We start from the raw sequence: 20,393 nt of genomic DNA on the forward strand, positions 1-20,393 counted from the left end.
GATTAAGCACCTAATTTCTGGAAAGGAAATAAATAGAGAATGCTGCTAGGTAAGATGGAAGGCACAATGAGGATGCTCAAATCTGCTATGGATGTCCTGTGCTTTTAAGTAGTTTTTAGCTCCTAATCCAATGATCCATATAGGTAAATGCTTATGTGTAAATACCATTGGTAAAAAAGTAACTTTGGTCCATTTGATACTCATCCATCACAATAATTATGAAAGGGTTATTCACAAATAATAGAACCTTATATCAGAAGTCAGTTAACAGAAAGTTAAGAGGATTCATAATAATACAATAGTAAACAGTAGCCAGAGTTTCAAATTTATTTGTTACTATTTAGCTGCCAACAGCATAACCCTAACTTTATATGGCTGACAGGTTAAAAATACATCAGAAGGAAAAGTGGGCAACCCTCATAGTAATCTTGCATATTACAAATTTAGTACTTTATTAATATGAAAATAGGATCAATTTTTAGATTACCAGATGCCAATTTTGACTTAAAGCATATCAAAAGTTAGTCAGGACAAGAGCATCCAAAAATAATGTAAAGATTACACTAACGTATAACAACACTGATCATTAAGCAAAAATAAGTGTACAGTCAGCATTTACACTAAATTTATTTATATTCAATAGCAAAATTCTCAGGCCATACATGGAAATGCAGAAAAGGATAAAGGCTATTCCTGCTCATCAACTTTCACACTACTTGCTTTGAATCATTCTGAGAGAGAATATTAATTGTAGCAGTTTTATGCTCTGGGGCCAAATTGATTAGGACTTACATTGGGATAATCCAAATTAATTTCTTGACAGCTAGCATTTGCACACACAAGTTTGGAAATACTAAAGCAAATTAATGCCACCATGCTCTCATTTTGTAAATTTCAGAGACATAGTAATCCATTTTAAACAGATTTCATGTTATGATAGTTTCAAAAAAAATCCTGAAACATAAACAGCCTCACATACCAGGAAAAGAATATTACAGTTTAGCTATAATAGTAAATAGGATTTCAGGAATACTTAATTGTGGCAACAAGAAAAGTATTACTACACCCACTCACAATCATCAATATCTTGTTGCCAAATTATAGATTTTGTCCTTCCAGACAGAAGTCCTGTCAAAAGAGAAACAGCTTGAACTTTACAAAACATGAGAGAAATACTCGAGTAATATTGCAAGATAATGCATTAAGATGGCTCAAGAATCAGACTAATACATTTTTTTTTACAAAGGTATACCTCAGGTGCTCACTAGGTAAAGATAATGTCTTGCAAACTACAAACAAGGTCCCAAAGGTGATTTTCTAGTTTCAGCTTGGGTGTTCTCATTGTGATACTCACTTGAGTAAATTGTCTGTCAACATTTAGCCTACAGTTTACATATGAAGAACAGACACTATATGACAAGATGATAATGATTATAAAGAAAATAATTTCAACCCACTTTAATGATATCAAGGAATCTTTTAAAAGCACACACAAAGTTCAATGCTAGAATTCTGGGCTAATTTAGTGATCTTTCACACCAGTAACTACAGTTTCCATCATTAAAGTTTGGTATTACATCAACTACGTGATGAAAGCAACAGCCTGAGTTCTGAGATTAGAGTAACTTTAATAAACACAGAAAGTTAAGATTTTGTTTTAGTTTAAATTGCAGGAAGAGAAAATGAGAATATAAACCTGTAGTTTCTCATGTAACAAAATATTGCTCTGTCAGGAATAAATTGAACAAAACCAATATGGGCCAAACAGTCTATTGATTTGTGGAGACCAATCAGAATAACATCTTAGAACTAATTGGGTAATTACCATAATGTTAACTGAAACCGAAGTTTGGAACACAATAGTGGAAAATTGGCCAAGTTGGAAAAGTTTTAATTCCTACAAACTCCCAACTCCTTCTCACTGTATAGAAAGCAGGTTCTGGCCTCCCTACATTTTTGTTCCTTTGTTGAACGTCTCAATCAGTGCTGGACCTTCTATACCAGAATCTAGCCCTGAAGTCATCACTGCACGTCATAAAACCAGGATTTGTTGGAGAATGCACAATGCAGCGAACAATATTGTTATGACCAAGAGACAGGAGGTTCTTGCGTTCAGCTGTACGTGAATCCCAGCAACAAAGGCTAATTGTTCTTTCATCAGGGAGAAGCACATAATCTTCAGTGTGGTTGAAAACTGCCTGGGTGCGATGAGTTTGTCTACCACTTAATCCAGCTCCTAAATGGAAAGAAATTACAAATATGAGACTGCAATCAATACTTTTTCTGTGTCTAGTTTCATTAAGATAACTGGCACAATGTGGTAAAAAACAGTCCTTCTCATCTTTGAAATCCTATCCCCAATGAAATCTTTTATCTCTTAACCTCCTAAATTGCAAGTCATTCATATTGGCCAAGAGCTCACTATTTAGGTAAAGGACTATGTAGTTGATACAGTAAAAGTGAAAATGAGTACTACAGAACAGAAGAGTTTCAAATATAATCCCAGGTCTGTATTGAACCAGCTACACCAGCACTTGATGCACCACCCGAAAACTATCCTCTGGCTAGGTTGTTAATCTGGCCTTCTGGGTACCACTGCAGTCAACAACCTACTGGGTCCTAGCACTTTCAGGATACTTCTAGTAGTCTGAATCTAATCCACTACTTTGTCATCTAACTAGATATTTGTCTTCTCAAATACAAATTTTTAATTGTGACCTAACCAGAATATATGTTGGCTTAACCTTGCTGACTGTGTGATTGTGAAGCCTGACATGTGATATGCTTTGCAAACTATTCGCTTAGGCTTCTTGGAACTCCTGCCCTGATAGTATTGCAGGAATACCAGATTTCACTAGGATTGCAGCAGTTCAATAAGGCAATTCATCACCAGCACCCAAAGGTAGAAAGTTTTCGGCAATAACTTTTTCCTTTTCGATGCAATACCCACAGCCTGGAAATTAAACTAAAATGCCTTGTAACTCCTCTAACACTGTAACTTCTCTCCCATGGCTCTTTTAAGTAATATTCCTTGACTGGATTTTTAATCCATCATATTCTATACTCATTACAAAAGGAAATAAAGTCTTCAGCAAACTAAAATTCCAAAGACTGTAATGATTCATTCTGGCAAAACGAGGTAAATTTTACATTGATGGTAGGACATAAGAACAAAATTTTCCAGAGTTCTCATTTATTATTGCTTTGCTGGAATTCCTGCTGATCTGTATTGAGAACATCAGTTGAGAACCGGATCGACCACAGATGCAAATTCTCTAACCATCTCAAATAATCCCTACACTTGCTACCTAGGGAGCATACAGAAAGTCAAGGGGTTGGACAAGTGCTGTAGTGTTCATCATGCTGTTCAAGGATTACTGACAATCTCAAGCAACTGAAATCCAACCAATTCAGTTATATTTGAGTTTCAATTTCTTTTTCATTCAATTGCCTCCAGATTTTTTTTTAGAATTTATCTAGCAATGCAACATAAATTCAAAGCCAGTATGAAGATAAAACTTTAGCCTCCTTTAAACTATTCAAGTCAAGTTGATTGTCATTAAACTACGTACATGCATTTAACAAATATAATGTATATAGAAATTAGCTAAGGTTCCTTTTAACCAGGGTCTAAAGCAAATAACATACATAACACAATAACTTATGAAGATAAGGATAAAATCTACAAATCAATCATCCATAAATAACAAATAAAAATGCATTAATATTAAATATTGTAAGATATGGTACAGATTAACCAAAGACAATTCGAATATGATACAGCCCGGAGTTCAGAAGCTTAATGGTCTGGGGGAAGAAACTGTTTCTCATCCTGACCGTTCTTGTTTTTCTGCATTGCAGTCTTCTGCCTGAGGATACTGGTTGGATGGGTGGGATCCTCAATAATACTAAGGGGCCTCTATATGCACTGTTCCTAATGAATGGTAGGTAGACACCCATGAACCTCTCAGCTGCTCTCAAAGTCCATTGTAGGGACTTCAGGTCCAATGCTCGACTGCTCCCATACTAGACAGAGATACAACTTGTCAGGATACTCTTAACGGTGCCCTGGGTTAAGATGGGGGGTAGGAGCATTGCTTGCCTCAATCTTCTCAGGAAGTGGAGGCACTACTGTACCTTTTTACTCAAGGAGGTAATATTAAAGGACTAGTTGAGGTCATCATGATGTGAAGTCCCAGGAAATTGGTGCACTTAACTCTCCCTACGAGGATCTATGTAATCGCAGAGGGAGATGGTTTGTCTGCACCTTCCTGAAGTCCACAATGACTTGCTTTGTCTTCTCTACATTCAGACTTAGGTTGTTCTTCTCACACCAATCCACCAGCCACTCCACTTCTTCTCTATACTCCATCCCTTCATTGTTCTTGATAAGACCACCTTTGTTGTGTCATCTACAAACTTAATGACACGGTTTGAGCTGGATCCTTCCCTTAGTCATGCAACAGCAGTGTTAACAGTAGGGGGCTGAGTACACAGCCTTGGGGACCACCTGTGCTCAGTGCAATGGTACAAGAGAAGTTGCTGCCTACACGGACTGACTGTAGACTTACTGTTAAGAAGTCCAGGGAGGTGTTGAGGCCCAGCAAGGGCAGTTTCCCCATCAGTTTCTGGGGTATGATGGTGCTGAATGCCAGACTGAAGCCCGTAAATAGCAGTCCAGCATATGAGATCCCATTTTCTAGGTGGGACAGGACAGAGTGGAGAGCAGAGACTATTGCATCATCAGTGGATCGATTTGAGCTAGACACGAACTGGAAAGGGTCGAGTGTAGCCTGGAGAAAGGCTTTAATGTGCTCCATGACAAGCCGCTCAAAGCATTTCATAATGGTTGACGTTAATGCCAGGGAGGAATACACTATCAGTCAAACTATAACAAAGTACCGTACTTTTAAGAAAACTGGTCATGAAAAATTACCATATTTTAGTAAATGCTAAAATTCAATCTTCTTTTGAAATTACTAAAACAAAGTAAATTTAAAACTGGAATATGAAAATATTAGGTTGAATGATGAGGTTGCAGGATATCATTTTGAGAACAAACATTCCAGTCCAATATTAATGGGTAAGCACATATCAGCAGAATATCTTGTACTTAAAGTATTTTATTTTTATTGAAAATTCATTTAGAGATACAGTGCAGAACAGGCTCTACCGGCCCTTTGAGCCGAACCACACAGCTACCTAATGATTTAACCCTAGCCTAATCACAGGACAATTTTCAATGACCAATCAACCTACTAACCAGCATGTCTTTGGACTATGAGAGAAAATAGAGTACCAAGAGGAAATACACACGCACGCACATGAGACGAAAGTACAAATAGAGGATGTTGGAATTGAACTCTGACACCCCGAGCTGTAATAGTGCCGCACTAACCACTAAGCTACTGTGACATTCAATATTAATGGGTGTACCAACTTACACTGAAACTTAAGTTCCATCATGTTTTTAGCTTTATGGTAAAGCTGTCGGAATCAGCATGAAGTTATTTAATCTCAACTAACCAAACCTGTAAAGCTAAATTAGCTGAAGTCAATCAACTACAAGGAGTTTAATTTAGCTTTAGTGTTCAGTTCTTAGAGATCAGCTAACAATCACGAATCCTGATCCTGCTGAAAGAGGCTATGTGGTTTTTTGACTGAAAAAAACTATGCTGTGATATGCATACCCCACCGTTAAGGAATCTGATAGCATCCGAAGTTAACAGACAAAGTGTCATGTTTTAGTTCAGTGCCACTGCTTTCTTGTGTAGTTAATAATTTAAAGAAATGGGGAAAGCAGAGAATGCATGTAAAAAGGCATCACCTGAGCACTCACCTGCAACCCTTTTCAGGCATGTATATATAACTTGTATTCAAATACAATCATCAACACGTGTGGCCCAAATCACTCTCTGCTTATGTTCCATATAGAAATTCGTGGATGAAATTGACTACAGTTTCTGGATCACATTGTACAATTTAAAGATCTGACAATTAGGAACTAACATGCTTTAGGATTTTGAGGAAGCCCAATTGTACATTACCAGTTGGTTTTCCGATGGTCTCCAAAGTCACACCACAAGAAAACGTTAAAAAAACTTCAAGATTTTTGTTAGTGTGACAGCTCATGATTTGCCAAATTAATTTAATTTTAGAAAACAGTACTGATTACAGAGAAAGACAGTTACTTTTCTTGCTCATGACTTTCCTGTGCTTTGTAAATTTCACGACTCTCCAAATTCAGTAAGAGGATGTGCATTTACACAAACTATAGAATGTTCAAAAGTGCCTTACAACCAGTTGAGAAATTTTGAAGTGCAGTTACCAATGCCCAGAAATGGCAATGACATTGACTGAGTAAATTATCATCACTTTGGTTGAGGGATAAAATACTGACCATTACACTATGTTGTTCAAAAACTGAAGTCAATATTTTTGTGACTTTCTGTTAAAGACCTAATAGCAAGGACATCACCTCAAAATATACTAATGCCTTATAACATAAACTACAACCTGGCATTTGTATTCATATCTTGAAACAGGGGCCATGGGGCTCAGGATGCTCAATCTGTTCACTATGCACTGTCTATACAGTTTTGAAACATCTCTTCTTCAGGCGGCATAAACGCTTTATTATGAAGACAATCAGAGGTAAATAATATCCAATATTTCCAAACCTCCACGGCCTACATCTTAAATCCACAACAAATGATTCTCCAACAGTTAAACCTGAATTAGGATCTACACTGAGTGAATTCCTCAGATTCCTCCATGATATTTCCTCTCTTCCATTTCTGTAATTTGCTCCATCTTTGCAGCTTTTCAAAATCCCTCTAATTCTGATTGCCCTAGCTTTATTTCTTTTACCTTGCCATTGACAAGTGTTCCTTCAACCACAGCCTCACTCTCTGGATTTCTATTTTAAATTTAAATGAGGGCACATTGCAAACTCAACGAACAGAATTTGGTGAGATTATAAATCAAAACTACATTACAGTATTTTAACACACACAAAATGCTGGTGGAACACAGCAGGCCAGGCAGCACCTATAGGGAGAAGCGCTGTCGACATTTTGGTCTGAGACCCTTCGTCAGGCCCGAAACGTCGACAGCGCTTCTCCCTACAGATGCTGCCTGGCCTGCTGTGTTCCACCAACATTTTGTGTGTGTGTTGTTGTTTGAATTTCCAGCATCTGCAGATTTCCTTGTGTTTACAGTATTTTAAACTTGGATTCAGTCCCAGGTTTCCTCTGAAACCCCTTCCCAACCTAGTTAATTCATTAATTTGTCTTTATTCTTTCTTTTTACATTTATATTTACAAACTGATTTCCTTGTTTTATATTTAAAAGCTGATTTTTTGTTTAAAACTCATTTTCTTCCTATTTTTCCTTCCCCTTTCTCACAATTTTCTTCCTTTTTCTGATTTCTTATTTTTTCTGCATTTTTTTTTACTAATTCTAATCTTCCTACTTTTATCCACTCTAATCTGGTCGAAAGACACTTACCCACCTTAGAATTCACAGAGAAGTACATTGCAACCAGGTACAACAGTTAAAAGTCTCTTTACACTCCAAGATCTGCCAGTTTCTAGGAAAGGAAATGAAAATACTTACAAGAACTCTTTGTACACCTTTTCCCTCAGCAACAGGCAACAGTTACCTTTAGTTCTCAGCTGTCAAACCAGATCTGTGTGTAATGCTGATCTGTACAGCAATGATTGAGCACAGGTGAGCAGGGATATTTCGACAGACATATTAAGCAAAATGGTTTTGCTAAATTTAAACCGTACACTAACAACATTATTTTGGTAGTCAATTCTCTAGCTCTCCACTCTTATCTGTAACCAATAGAATTTTGAACATTCAGAGGCTTAGAGAAGATAAACTCTATCCTCAAATAACATTGCACATGCACAGTCAAAGAACAATTGTGTAATTATCAAGGATAAGAAAACTGACAGGCCTTTCCTCTTAATCCTTTGTGTCATGATATTTTTCTAACATCTTACCCTCTCATTGACAAGAGATTACAGAATCACAATTCTTATAATGTAAAAATGTTTTCACACTGTTCCTGCACATTATGTGTTGCGATGTAAAAGTAGCATATGTTTGGCTTGTCAAGTTTGGACAAGTTCTATAAAAGACCAATTATGCCCTCTCACTTTACACATGCAACCTTTCCATTTCAAATACTTACACAACATTTGCATGCTTAAAATTGGAAGAGACTCCACTACTAAATTTGCCAATGCAATCTAGACTGTTATGGTGACCCACTTTCTGCGCAGGCGAACCAGCTCACAAACAGCCAGCGCGCGGGGGGAGACTTTGGTAATGCACCTCTGACGTCATTTCCTAGGGATGTCATTTCCTACGGCGTCATTTCCTAGGGCGCTAGGGATTAAATGCCAGCGCCGCGAAGTTTGAATAAACTAGTCTCGAAACGACTTACCGACTTTGCGTGTCGTTATTTCAGCGCTGTGTGTAGCACATCGCTACATTAGTGACCCCGACGGTTCAAACGGGATTTGGACCAAAGATGACTGACTCTTCATCTGTTTACGCAGTTTCGCTAAAACTGCCGACTTTCTGGGTGCTGCAACCACACATGGTTTAGCCAAGCAGAAATCCAGTTCCAGATTCGGCAGATATCCTCTGATTCCATGTGTTACTATCACATGGTGAGCCCCCTTGACCAGGAGACGGCCGCCCAGGTTGCGGATTTCATACAGTCGCCCCCGGAAGAAGGCAAATATGAAGCATTCAAAGCGCTGCTCATTGGGACCTTTGGCCTCTGACAGCGTGAGCGGGGTGCCCGCCTGTTTCACCTGGACGGTTTGGGAGACAGACTGCCGTCAGCATTGATGAACGAGATGCTGGCCCTGACGGATACAAGCCCTGCCTCATGTTCGAGCAAGCATTCCGAGAGCAACTGCCCGAGGACATACATCTGCTGCTGGCCGACGCAGATTTCAGTGACCCCCGGAAGGTGGCGGCCCAGGCAGATGTGCTGTAGAAAGCCAAGAGGGAGAGCCTGGCGTCTGTCGGTCAGATTACCAGGCCACGCGTCCAACAGCGGACCAGACCAGGACCGGCAGGACAACACAGAGGCAGGAGTGAGGAGGCCGGTGAACAGTGGTGTTTCAACCACCAACAGTGGGGCACAAAGGCCCGCAGTAGTCGCCCGCCCTGCAAGGGCCAGGGCCAGCTGCCGTTAATGACTATGGCAGCTGGACACCAGGACAGCCTCTTGTATGTCTGGGACAAACAGTCGGGACGCCGCTTCTTGGTCGACACCGGAGCGGAAATCAGCGTCTTGCCCCCGACGGGGTACGACACCCGTAACAGGAAGCCAGGACCCACCCTGAGGGCCGCAAATGGCAGCACGGTACGGACCTACGGCACCCGCACAGTGCAGCTGCAGTTCGGCGCCAGCTGGTTCATGTGTGACTTCACACTGGCCGAGCTGGCCCAACCACTCCTGGGGGCAGACTTCTTGTGAACTCACAGCCTGCTGTTCGACTTGCAAGGGAACAGACTGGTACATGCCGAGACTTTCCAGACATTCTCCCTGGGTGAAGCCAAGTTGTCGGCCCCATACCTGGACTCCATCATTCTGTCGGACAACGAATTCACCAGAACCCTGGCGGACTTTCCATCGATTCTGGCACCGCAGTTCACGGCAGCCATGCCCAGACACGGGGTTCAGCACCACATCCCGACCAAGGGACCACCCTTCCACGCCCACGCACAAAGGCTCCCCCCAGAAAAGCTCCACCTGGCGAAGGAGGAGTTCAAGCAGATGGAGGAATTGGGGATCGTACGGAGGTCCGACATCCCATGGGCCTCCCTCCCGCGCATGGTGCCCAAAGCAGCTGGGGGTTGGAGACCATGCGGCGACTACCGCAGACTGAACGAGGCTACAACTCCAGACCGCTACCCCATGCCGCACATACAGGACTTTGCAGCAAACTTGCATGGGGCAAGAATATTTTCCAAAGTAGACCTCATCCGGGAATACCATCAAATCCTGGTGCACCCTGAAGACATCCCCAAAATGGTACTTATCACCCTGTTCAGCCTGTTCGAGTTCCTCTGAATGCCACTTGGCCTGAAGAATGCCGCACAGACGTTCCAGCGGCTTATGGATGCAGTGGGACGCAATCTGGACTTTGTGTTGATCTATTTGGACGACATCCTTATAGCCAGCAGTAGTCGCCAGGAGCATCTGTCCCACCTCCGCCAGCTCTACTCCCGCCTGAGTGATTTTGGCCTCACGATCAACCCGGCCAAATGCCAGTTCAGTCTCGATACCATCGACTTCCTGGGCCACAGGATTACCAAAGACGGGGCAACACCTCTGCCCACCAAGGTAGATGCGATCCGACACTTTGCCCGGCCCAACACGGTCAAAGGCCTATAGAAGTTCGTTGGTATGGTGAACTTCTACCACCGTTTCCTCCCCTCAGCAGCCCATATCATGTGCCCTTTGTACACCCTGATGTCGGGTAAAGGCAAGGAAATTACTTGGGACGAGGAGGCCGTAGCCGCTTTCGTTAAAGCCAAGGAAGCCTTGGCAGATGCCACGATGCTGGTGCACCCCAGAACGGACGTTCCGACTGCACTCACGGTGGACGCATCCAACACAGCAGTCGGTGGGGTGCTGGAGCAGCTCATCGAGGGGCGCTGGCAACCCTTGGCGCTCTTCAGCAAGCACCTACAACTACCCGAACTCAAGTACAGTGCTTTCGACCGGGAGCTGCTCGCACTGTATCTGGCAATCCAGCATTTCAAGTACTTCTTAGAAGGCAGGCCGTTCACCGCGTTCACGGACCACAAACAGTTGACCTTCACATTCACAAAGGTGTCCGATCCCTGGTCGGCTCGCCAGCAGCGACATCTGTCCTACATCTCCGAGTACACGACGGACATCCAGCTTGTCTTGGGAAAGGACAACGTCGTGGTGGACGCACTCTCCAGACCAGCTGTCCAGGCCCTGTCCCTGGGGGTGGACTATGCAGCACTGGCGGAGGCGCAGCTGGCAGACGACGAGATGCCCAGCTACAGGACTGCAGTCTCGGGTTTGCAGCTGCAGGACTTTCTCGTAGGCTCAGGTGAGAGGACCCTCCTGTACGACGTGGCTACCGGCCAACCTCGCCCCATCGTCCCGGCAGACTGGAGGCGGCGAGTTTTGACTCCATACACGGTTTGGCACACCCATCTATCAGGACAACCGTCCGGCTGGTCTCCAGCAAGTTTGCATGGCATGGACTTCTCAAGCAGGTCAGTGAATGGGCCAATATGCGCGCGTTGTGCCAAACAGCCAAGGTGCAGCGGCACACTAAAGCCCCGCCACAGCAGTTTGAACCCACCCACCAAAAGTTCGACCACATTCATGTGGATATCGTGGGCCCCCTACCAGTGTCCCGAGGAGCGCGGTACCTCCTAACAATGGTAGACCGGTTCACGAGGTGGCCAGAGGCCGTCCCACTCACCGACACATCTGCCGATTCCTGCGCCCGAGCACTGATTGTAACCTGAGTAGCACGCTTCAGGGTACCGGCCCACATTACCTCCGACAGGGGCGCCCAGTTCACCTCCAGCCTATGGCCAGCCTGTTGGGAACGCAGCTAGACCACACTATTGCCTACCACCCACAGTCGAATGGACTAGTGGAACGCTTCCACCGTCACTTGAAGTCGGCTCTCATGGCCCGCCTAAGAGGACCTAACTGGGTGGACGAGCTTCCCTGGCTCCTACTTGGAATTTGCACAGCGCCCAAAGAGGATCTGCACGCCTCATCGGCGAGTTGGTGTACGGCACACCCCTGACCGTCCCGGGAGAGTTCATACCAGCCCCAAGGGGGCAAGAGGAAGAACCCGCAGCAGTCCTGGACAGACTATGCGAGAGGATCAGCAACCCGGCCCCCGTACCGACTTCACAGCACAGGCGGACCCCGACCCATGTACCCATAGACCTGCAGAGCTGTAAGTTTGTGTTTGTCTGAAGGGGCGGACACCGGGCACCGCTACAGCAGCTGTACGAAGGGCCGTTCAAGGTGATCAACAACAACGGGTCCACGTACGTTCTGGACATTGGGGGGAAAGAGGAGGTTTTCACAGTGGACCGACTCAAACCAGCCCATGTGGACTTGGTGCAGCCGGTCGAGGTTCAGGCATCGCAACACAGAAACAGACCTCCCAAACAGAGGCTGATCCAGACTGTGGACATTGGGGGGTCTATCGCCGGTTCTGGGGGGGTGGGGGGGGTTATGTGGCGACCCACTTTCTGCACAGGCAAACTGACTCACAAATAGCCAGAGTGCAGGGGGAGACTTTGGTAATGTACCTTTGATGTCATTTCCGCCCCGAGAGGGCAGGCGCTCGGGATTAAATGTCAGCGCCGTGAAGTTTGAATAAACTAGTCTCGAAACGACTTACCGACTGCGTGTCGTTATTTCAGCGCTGTGTGTGGCACATCGCTACACTGTAACAATTCACTGCATAAGATTTTTTTCACCAATGGCCATCACTTCTATGTCCTCCTCTCTAATGGTTTTCTTTATAATCTTAAATACCATCTCTCAGGTCTTCTCGCAACCTCCTTCATCAAGCTGGGAGAACAACCCCAGGTTCTCCAGTCTATATAAATTATTAAAGTTCCTCAGCCCCTGAATTGTTTTAAAAAATCTCTCTCTAGCTTCTCCAAACCTATTGTCATCCTTCCTAAGGTGTGGTGCCTACAGACAAATTCAGTAATCCTTCTGTGGCCCAAAGTTTGTGTCTTATAAAGGTCGCACATGGTGATGTTGTGAGTTTGAGAGGTACTGTCAGCATAGCCTGAATGAATAAATGTAGTGCACTTAGTAGATGATACCTACATTGCAGCCATGATATGTGCAGGGGCAGAAAGAATTGACGTAAGAGGTGCCAATCAAGCAGGCTAATTTATCCTAGATGATGTTGAAGTTCTGAGAATCACTGAAGTTGCACAGTATAATCAAGTGGACTGCATCCCATCAAGTGTGTTATAGTTGGGGGAGAAAACATCAGCAGGTGAGGCACTTAGAGCAACATGGAACAATTCTCAGAGAAACAGGTCTTTTGACCCACAACATTGTGCTGAACTAGTTAAATTAGTAATCAAATGCCCAATTAAACTAATCCCTTCCTCATACACTATGCCCATATCTTTTCATTTCCTGCACTTTCTTAAGCCTGTCAAAGAGACGCTCCAACACCTCTATTATACAAATACAGTGCCTGGCAGCACATTCCAGGCACCCATCAATGTGTAAAAATGTGCCTTGCACACCTCCTTTGATCTTCCCTCCAACCCCCCCCCCCCCCCAACCCCCAGTGTCAGCTCAATTGCACACCCTCTGGTATTAGACATTTCAACCCTAGGATAGTCCTTGGCTTTCAAGTATGTATCCATCTTCACCTTAAAAATATCTAATGATCTGACCTCTACCACACTCAGGTGAAGAGAATTCAAGAGGTTCACTGGATAGACCTTTCAGCCTAAATTGTGCTGATATCAATATTAATCTGTCTAATAGCCTCTTAACTGTACCAAACTGCCTGCATCCACAATTACACCTGGTAACCTACTGCAAGCAACTATCATGCTTTACTTTAAAAAAAACTTGCCTTTAAACTTCACCCCTCTAACCATAAAAGCATGTCCTCTGGTGTTTAATATTTCTGCATGGGGGAAAAGTTTGGAGTGTTTATCCTATCAATGCCTCCAATAATGTTACAAACCTCCATCGTCTCCTTTCAGCCTACAATGCTCTAGGGAGAACAATCCAAGTTTGTCCAATCTTTCCTTAGTTCATACCTCTAATACAGGAAGCATCCTCATAAACCACCTCTGCAACCTCACCACATCCTTCCTATAATGCAGCAAATAGACTGCATGCAATACTCCAAATTCTGTCTGACTAAAGATTTATATTGCTATAGAATGACTCCCTCACCCTTATAATCAACAGCCCATCAATGAAGGCAAGCATACCTTTCTTACCACCTTAGTCACTTGTGTGAACTATGGATGTGAACCCCAAAATTCCTCTGTACCTCAACACTACTAACTTTTAAAACTTTTTTAACTTCACAATTAACTTTATAATTTCTCCTTTCATTTAATCTCCCAAAGTGCAACACCTCACACTTGCCCAGGTTAAACTCCATCTGCTACTTCTCTGCCAATATCTGTAACTGATCTATATTCCACTGTATTCTTTGATGGTCTCACTTTAAGGACTTTATCTTGTTATTTCATGTTCTCATTATTTACTGCTATTTACTTAAAATTGTAATTGCACAGTTTGCTGTCCAGTGACCATTTGTTCAATAGATTTGCCAAGTATGTCCACAGAAAAAAGAATACAAAAGGGTTGTATGGGGTGACATGTACGTACGCTGATAATAAATTTTACTTTGATAGTCCTGCGCACTCTCCACAACTCTGCCCAATCCAGGTGTTGTCTGCAAACTTGCTAATCCACCTATCTACATTTTTATCCAAATCATTGATATATCACATACAGAGGTCCCAGTACTGATTCTTGCAAAACACCACTGAACATGTTCCTCCAGCCAGAAGAAAAGCAGACTTCCAAACATACTTTTTTCTATGGGCAAGCCAGTTCTGAATCCAAACTCACAATTCACCCCAGACCTTATGTACCTTCATCTTCAGAAGCAACCTACCATAAGGAACCTTATCAAATGCCTTACAAAAGTAATTGTAAATATACTCCAATGCCCTACCCTCAATTTCCATTATCATCTCCTTAAAAAAACTCAAGCTATTTCTAAAGCATGACTTGCTTTGCTGATTGACCCTAGACATGCCCTTCCAAATGCACATAAATTCAATTGTTCAGGATCCTAACTGCTAGCCTATCACTGAAATAAGGCTCACTGGTCTATAATTACTTGTTTTATTCCTATTTTCTTTATTGAACACAGACACAAAATTCAGTACTCTCCAATACTCTGCAACCATGCTGCTGATTGTGAGGACACAAAACTTGTTCAAAGCCCAAGCAATACCCTCACTTGCTGCTTTCAATTCCAGGATGAATTGCAAGATTGGATATCAGGCCCTAGGGACTTACCTACCTTTTCAGATGATCCTGCTTAACTTCCTCCTTATTATCTACCCTCTCCTTAGTTATCCTCTTTCTAAATGAAAGTATGAAATGCCTTGGAATAATCCTTGATCCTTCTTGCAAAGGCCACTTAATGGCCTATTTAGGAATTCCTAATCATCTTTTCAAGCACTTTTCTGCTATCTTTATATCCTACAAGTGCCCAGTCTCTTTTTAGCTTCCTAAACTAACATATGCTTCCTTTTTCTTTCCATCTAAAGTTGGGACCCCGTGGATCAACAAAGGATCCCATACCTTATCATCCTTGTCCTTACTCCTTACCAGAATATGCAGATATTGAACTGTAATCAGCTGCTCTCAATCAACACCCCATAGATCTTATATTTTTGGATTGTAATCTGCCCTCCCACAAGATCTGATTTTATCCTTACTCATAACTACATTAAAACATAATGAGTTATGTTCACTTTTCCCAAAATTTTAACCCACTATCAGGTCTGTCACCTGGTCTGGTTCATTCCCCAAGTCCATTACATTTTCTATAATAGTTGAACTCTCAACACTATATTTCAAGAACCCTCTTAGATGTCTTGAAGAAATCTCACCCCGTCTAAGCCTGTTATATTGAAGAATTTTCAGTTAATACTGGGAAAATCCTCCACTATGACAATCCTAAACAAGAAAAAATCTGCAGATGCTGGAAATCCAAGCAACACACACAAAATGCTGGAGGAACTTTATGGAAAAGAGTAAACAGTTAATGTTTCCACCCGAAACATCAACTCTTTACACTTTTCCATAGACACTGCCTGGCCAGCTGAGTTCCTCCAGCATTTTGTGTATGTTGCCATAACAACCCTGTTGTTTCCACACCTTTTCATAATCTGTCTATGTTCTATTCCCCCATCTTTTGTTGGCCTTTGCAGGGCTCATAGTATAAGATCATCAGTGTAATTGCACCTTTCTTAATTCAGAGCTCCACCAAACTGCCTCTGGGGATGAGCCCTCCAGTGTGCTTTGTGAATACTGCTATGATATTCTCTCTTAAAAGATGAAACATGAAGGTAAGCTAAATCAAAATATAAAAAAGGGGTTACCTAAAGTTTGTTCAGATATATAAGGAAAAAAAGAGAGGCGTGAGTGGATATTGGGCTACTAGAAAGTATGTTGGAGAGGTAGTAATGGGGAATAAAGAAATGGCAGACAAATTTAATAAATATTTTGCATCAGTCCTTACTGTGAAAAATACTAGCAGTAAGCCAGAAAAGAGAAAGTGCTTGGGAAGCTGAAAGGTCTTAAGCTAAAATAGGCACCTGGACCAGATGGACTTTCAGAACTCCGGCTCTTAAAGGTAGCTAAAGGGATTATGGAGAAATTAATAGTCATCCTTCAAGAATCACTAGATTCTGGAATGGTTTCAGAAGACTAGAAAATTGTAAATGTCACTCCACTCTTTGAGAAGGGAGGGATGCAAAAGGCAGACAATTACAGACCAGTTATCCTGACTTCATTAATTGGGAAGATGTTTGAGGTGTCCATTATTAAGATTGCAGTTTTAGGGTACTTGGAGGCACATGATAAAATAGGCCGGTCAGCATGGTTTCCTTAAGGGGAAATATTGCCTGACAAATCTGTTGGAATTCTTTTGAGGAAATTCAAAACTTCAAAAGTACATTTATTATCAAAGTATGTATAAACTGTACACTCCTTGAGTTTTGTTTGCTTACAGGGAGCCACAAAGCAAGAATTCTGAAAGAACCCAAATAAAAACAGGAAGACTAATATCCAATGCACAGAGAAAGAGAAAAACACAAGCCATGCAAACAGAAGCAAGGAACAGCATTCCAAACCAAATTGAGTCTGTAGATCCAAATCCCTAGAGCAGCTGCCAGTAGGCCCAATGACTCTGTCTCAGTTCACATTAGCTGGGCAAATACAGACACTTCAGCCCACAATGCTGTGCCGAACATGTACTTAATTTAAAAATTACCTAGGGTTGCCCATAGCCCTCTATTTGTCTAAGCTCCATGTACCTATCCAGGAGTCTCTTAAAAGACCCTATCGTATCTGCCTCCACCAGTTGCTGGCAGCCCATTCCACGCACTCAATACTCTCTGCGTAAAAAAAACTTACCCCTGACATCCCCTCTGTACCTACTTCCACGCACCTTAAATCCGTGCCCTATTGCGTTAAGCCATTTCAGTCCTTGGAGAAAGCCTCTATCCACACGATCAATGCCTCTCAGCATCTTATATACCTCTATCAGGTCACCTCTCATCCTCCATCGCTCCAAGGAGAAAAGGCCAAGTTCACTCAACCTATTCTCGTAAGGCATGCTCCCCAATCCAGGCAACATGATTGTCAATCTCCTCTGCACTTTTTCTATAGTTTCCACATCTTTTCTGTAGTGAGGTGACCAGAACTGAGCATGGTACTCCAAGTGGGCTCTGACCAGGGTCCCATTTAGCTGCAATATTACCTCTCGGCTCTTAAACTCAATCGTACAGTTGATGAAGGCCAAAGCACCACATGCCTTCTTAAGCAGTCAACCTGCGCAGCAGCTTTGAGTGTCCTACAGACACGGACCCCAAGATTCCTCTGATCCTCCACATTGTAAATGTTTTATCAGAGTTTAGGTCTAGAGGACACAGCCTCAAAATAGAAGGATGTCCCTTTAGAACAGAGATGAGGAGGAACTTTTTTAGCCCAAGGGTGGTGAATCTGTGGAATTCAATGCCACAGATGGTTGTAAAGGTAAAGACATTGGGTATATTCAAAGCAGAGGTTGATAGGTTCTTGATTAGAAAGGGTGTCAAAGGTTACGGGAAGAAGGTATAAGAACGGGATTGAGAGGGATAACAGATTACCCATGATTGAATGGCAGAGCAAACTCAATGGGCCAACGACCTAATTCTGTTCTTATGTTTTATAGTCTTATCAGCAGTCCAACCTCTCGATATATTTAACATTTAGCCCAGGAATATTGAGCTGCTGATCCCATTCCTCACACATCTAGGTCCCTGTAACAGCAACAGCACAATGAAGCATAATCTCCCTACTTTTCCATTCAATACCTCTTGCAAAAAGTGAGAATATTTCGGGAGCTTTCCTAATTAATTGCTGTACCCGCATTCAAACATTTTGTATAACGTGTACCAGGTTATCTGGACCTACATTTTATAGTACTACAAGTTTTCATTATTTAATAATGCCTTTCATCTCATTTTCTCACAATACACTCATTTACTAGATCTTTGCTTTCACTTAATCTACCCATATTTTTGTAGTTGTTTTTTGTCCTCTGCATGATATAAAAAAGCGAAAGGAAATTTTCTATTATCGACATGAAAGTCTGCTGAAAATGAGATGCACAGCAAGTGGCGGAAGGCCATGCAGTTAAACTGCAGTTCAGTTAGCTCTCTTACCAGTATATTTGACCATTGTGCGTCCAGTTGATATTTCCCATAGTTTCACGATAGAATCCTTTCCACTTGACAAAACATACTTAGAATTTCTTGAGAACATAATGGAGCACACCTCCGCACCATCGTGGGCTTTCTCGTAAGTTGTGATGCAGCGGTTTGATACACCGTCCCAGAGTTTGATGTTGCCATCTTTACTGCAAGTGACGTATGTATTGGCACTGGGATTGTAGCTCACAGCACAGATGGCATCTTTATGCTGATCACGGGGATTGCTTGACACAAAGCACTGAAAGGTGTTGACATCATACAATCGCAGAGTGGGATGCTGTGTTCCCACAAGAATGTAATCTCCAGAAGGATGAAAAGAGATAGAGCGCAGCATCTCCGCTTCCTAAAAAAATAAAAAGCAAGCTGTGGAGATCATTGATAGACAATTACATAAACCCACACAGACTCCTTCCAATTTCTTTCTCTTAAATGCTCTTAAATTTCTCTTAAAGTGAAATGTTGTACTTTTTAAATCAATATGAAATAAAATTTGAAAGCTGGAAGTAACAAGATCAAGATCACCTGTGGAGAAAAGGACAGAGTTAATGTTTCATCTAAATTTGCAAATGTTCGTTGGCTGGGCATTGAAATGAACAGCTTAAAATGTTCAGGGACTAGATAAAAGTTTCCATCACAGAAATCATCCAATTGGATTGCTGCCAAATGTGGAGCTGAAATTCACCAAAATTCAATAACGTTGTAAGGAAGATCAACAAGGACCGCGCAAACCCATTGGCACTTACGTGAACGCACCTGTCGTAACATGCTGCTCTAATTTATTTTAACCTCAAGTCACACCGTACACTTGACCTACACCCCCGTACAGGTGTACTCCTACTGCACACTCTCTGCGGTCAACTAGACAGCGGCACACACCAGCTACCTACCTGTCATCTAAGAAACGAATCTGTCATCTAAGCGAATTGTTACCAGCAATACGATACGGACCCTAAACCGAGAACAACATGGCCTGCACGAAAAAGCACAAAGTCGACCAGGAAAACCGTCAGTTCAAATCTGACTGGACTGATCAGTTTTGTTTTATTTTACCGAACCATGCCAATGCTAAACTGACATGCAGTCCGTAGCTGTCTGCAAATCAAAAAATCTAAAGCGGCACTTCAACACTATGCATGCTGTCAGTTTTAATGCCAACTACCCTGCAAAGTCAGATCAACGCAAACAAAAAATTGCAAATATGATAACATCATACAAGCACTCTGTTTCTGTCTGTTAAGTCAACATTTGCACAAGAGAGCGCAACAGCTGCATCACTGCATGTGTCATGGAATCTTGCCAAAGCTAAGAAGCCATTCGTTGATGCCGAGCCGATTAAAACATGTGCCATTGATATGATTGGCAAAGTTTTAAGTCACGATGAGAAAACCAAGAAAATGGTTGTGGAGCTATTAAAAACGGTGCCATTGTCGGCTAACACGGCAACAAGAAGAGTAGAAGTTTTAGCAGAGGAATGTTTTTCCAATCTACTCACCAATTTGGAGAAAGCAGAAGTCATATCACTAGCCATGGACTCGTCCTGTGACCGAACCAATATGGAAGAGCTATCTGTGTTTCCAAGATTTTTTGATGGGAAGACCTTTCGAGAAGAGCTACTTTGTTTGCTTCCTCTGCCTGGATGCACAACTGGGGAAATAATTTTTAATGAATTGCCACAGTTCTTTGAGAAGAATGGCTTGTATGTGAGAAAAATTGTGTCTGTTGTCACCGATGGGGCTCCGTCAATGGTGGGACAACACAAGGGCTTGGTAAGCAGGTCTGCCACTGTAAACCCA

General features: G+C 42.5%; 1 protein-coding gene across 6 annotated transcripts in view; it reads right to left on the reverse strand.

Annotated features, from left to right (window-relative positions):
* Window positions 1-313: 313 nt before the first annotated feature.
* Window positions 314-20,393, reverse strand: part of cstf1 (cleavage stimulation factor, 3' pre-RNA, subunit 1) — a 72,706-nt gene continuing 52,626 nt past the window's right edge. For all 6 annotated transcript variants that reach the window (XM_059980332.1, XM_059980331.1, XM_059980328.1 and 3 more), the window contains 2 exons: window positions 18,553-18,943; window positions 314-2,236 (listed from right to left, as the gene is read on the reverse strand). In XM_059980332.1, coding sequence (XP_059836315.1) covers window positions 1,977-2,236; window positions 18,553-18,943 — 651 coding nt within the window. In that variant the 3' untranslated portion in view covers window positions 314-1,976. The remainder of the gene's footprint in view (window positions 2,237-18,552; window positions 18,944-20,393) is intronic.

The sequence above is a fragment of the Hypanus sabinus genome, chromosome 9, assembly GCF_030144855.1.
Source record: "Hypanus sabinus isolate sHypSab1 chromosome 9, sHypSab1.hap1, whole genome shotgun sequence".
Classification (NCBI taxonomy): Eukaryota; Metazoa; Chordata; class Chondrichthyes; order Myliobatiformes; family Dasyatidae; genus Hypanus; species Hypanus sabinus.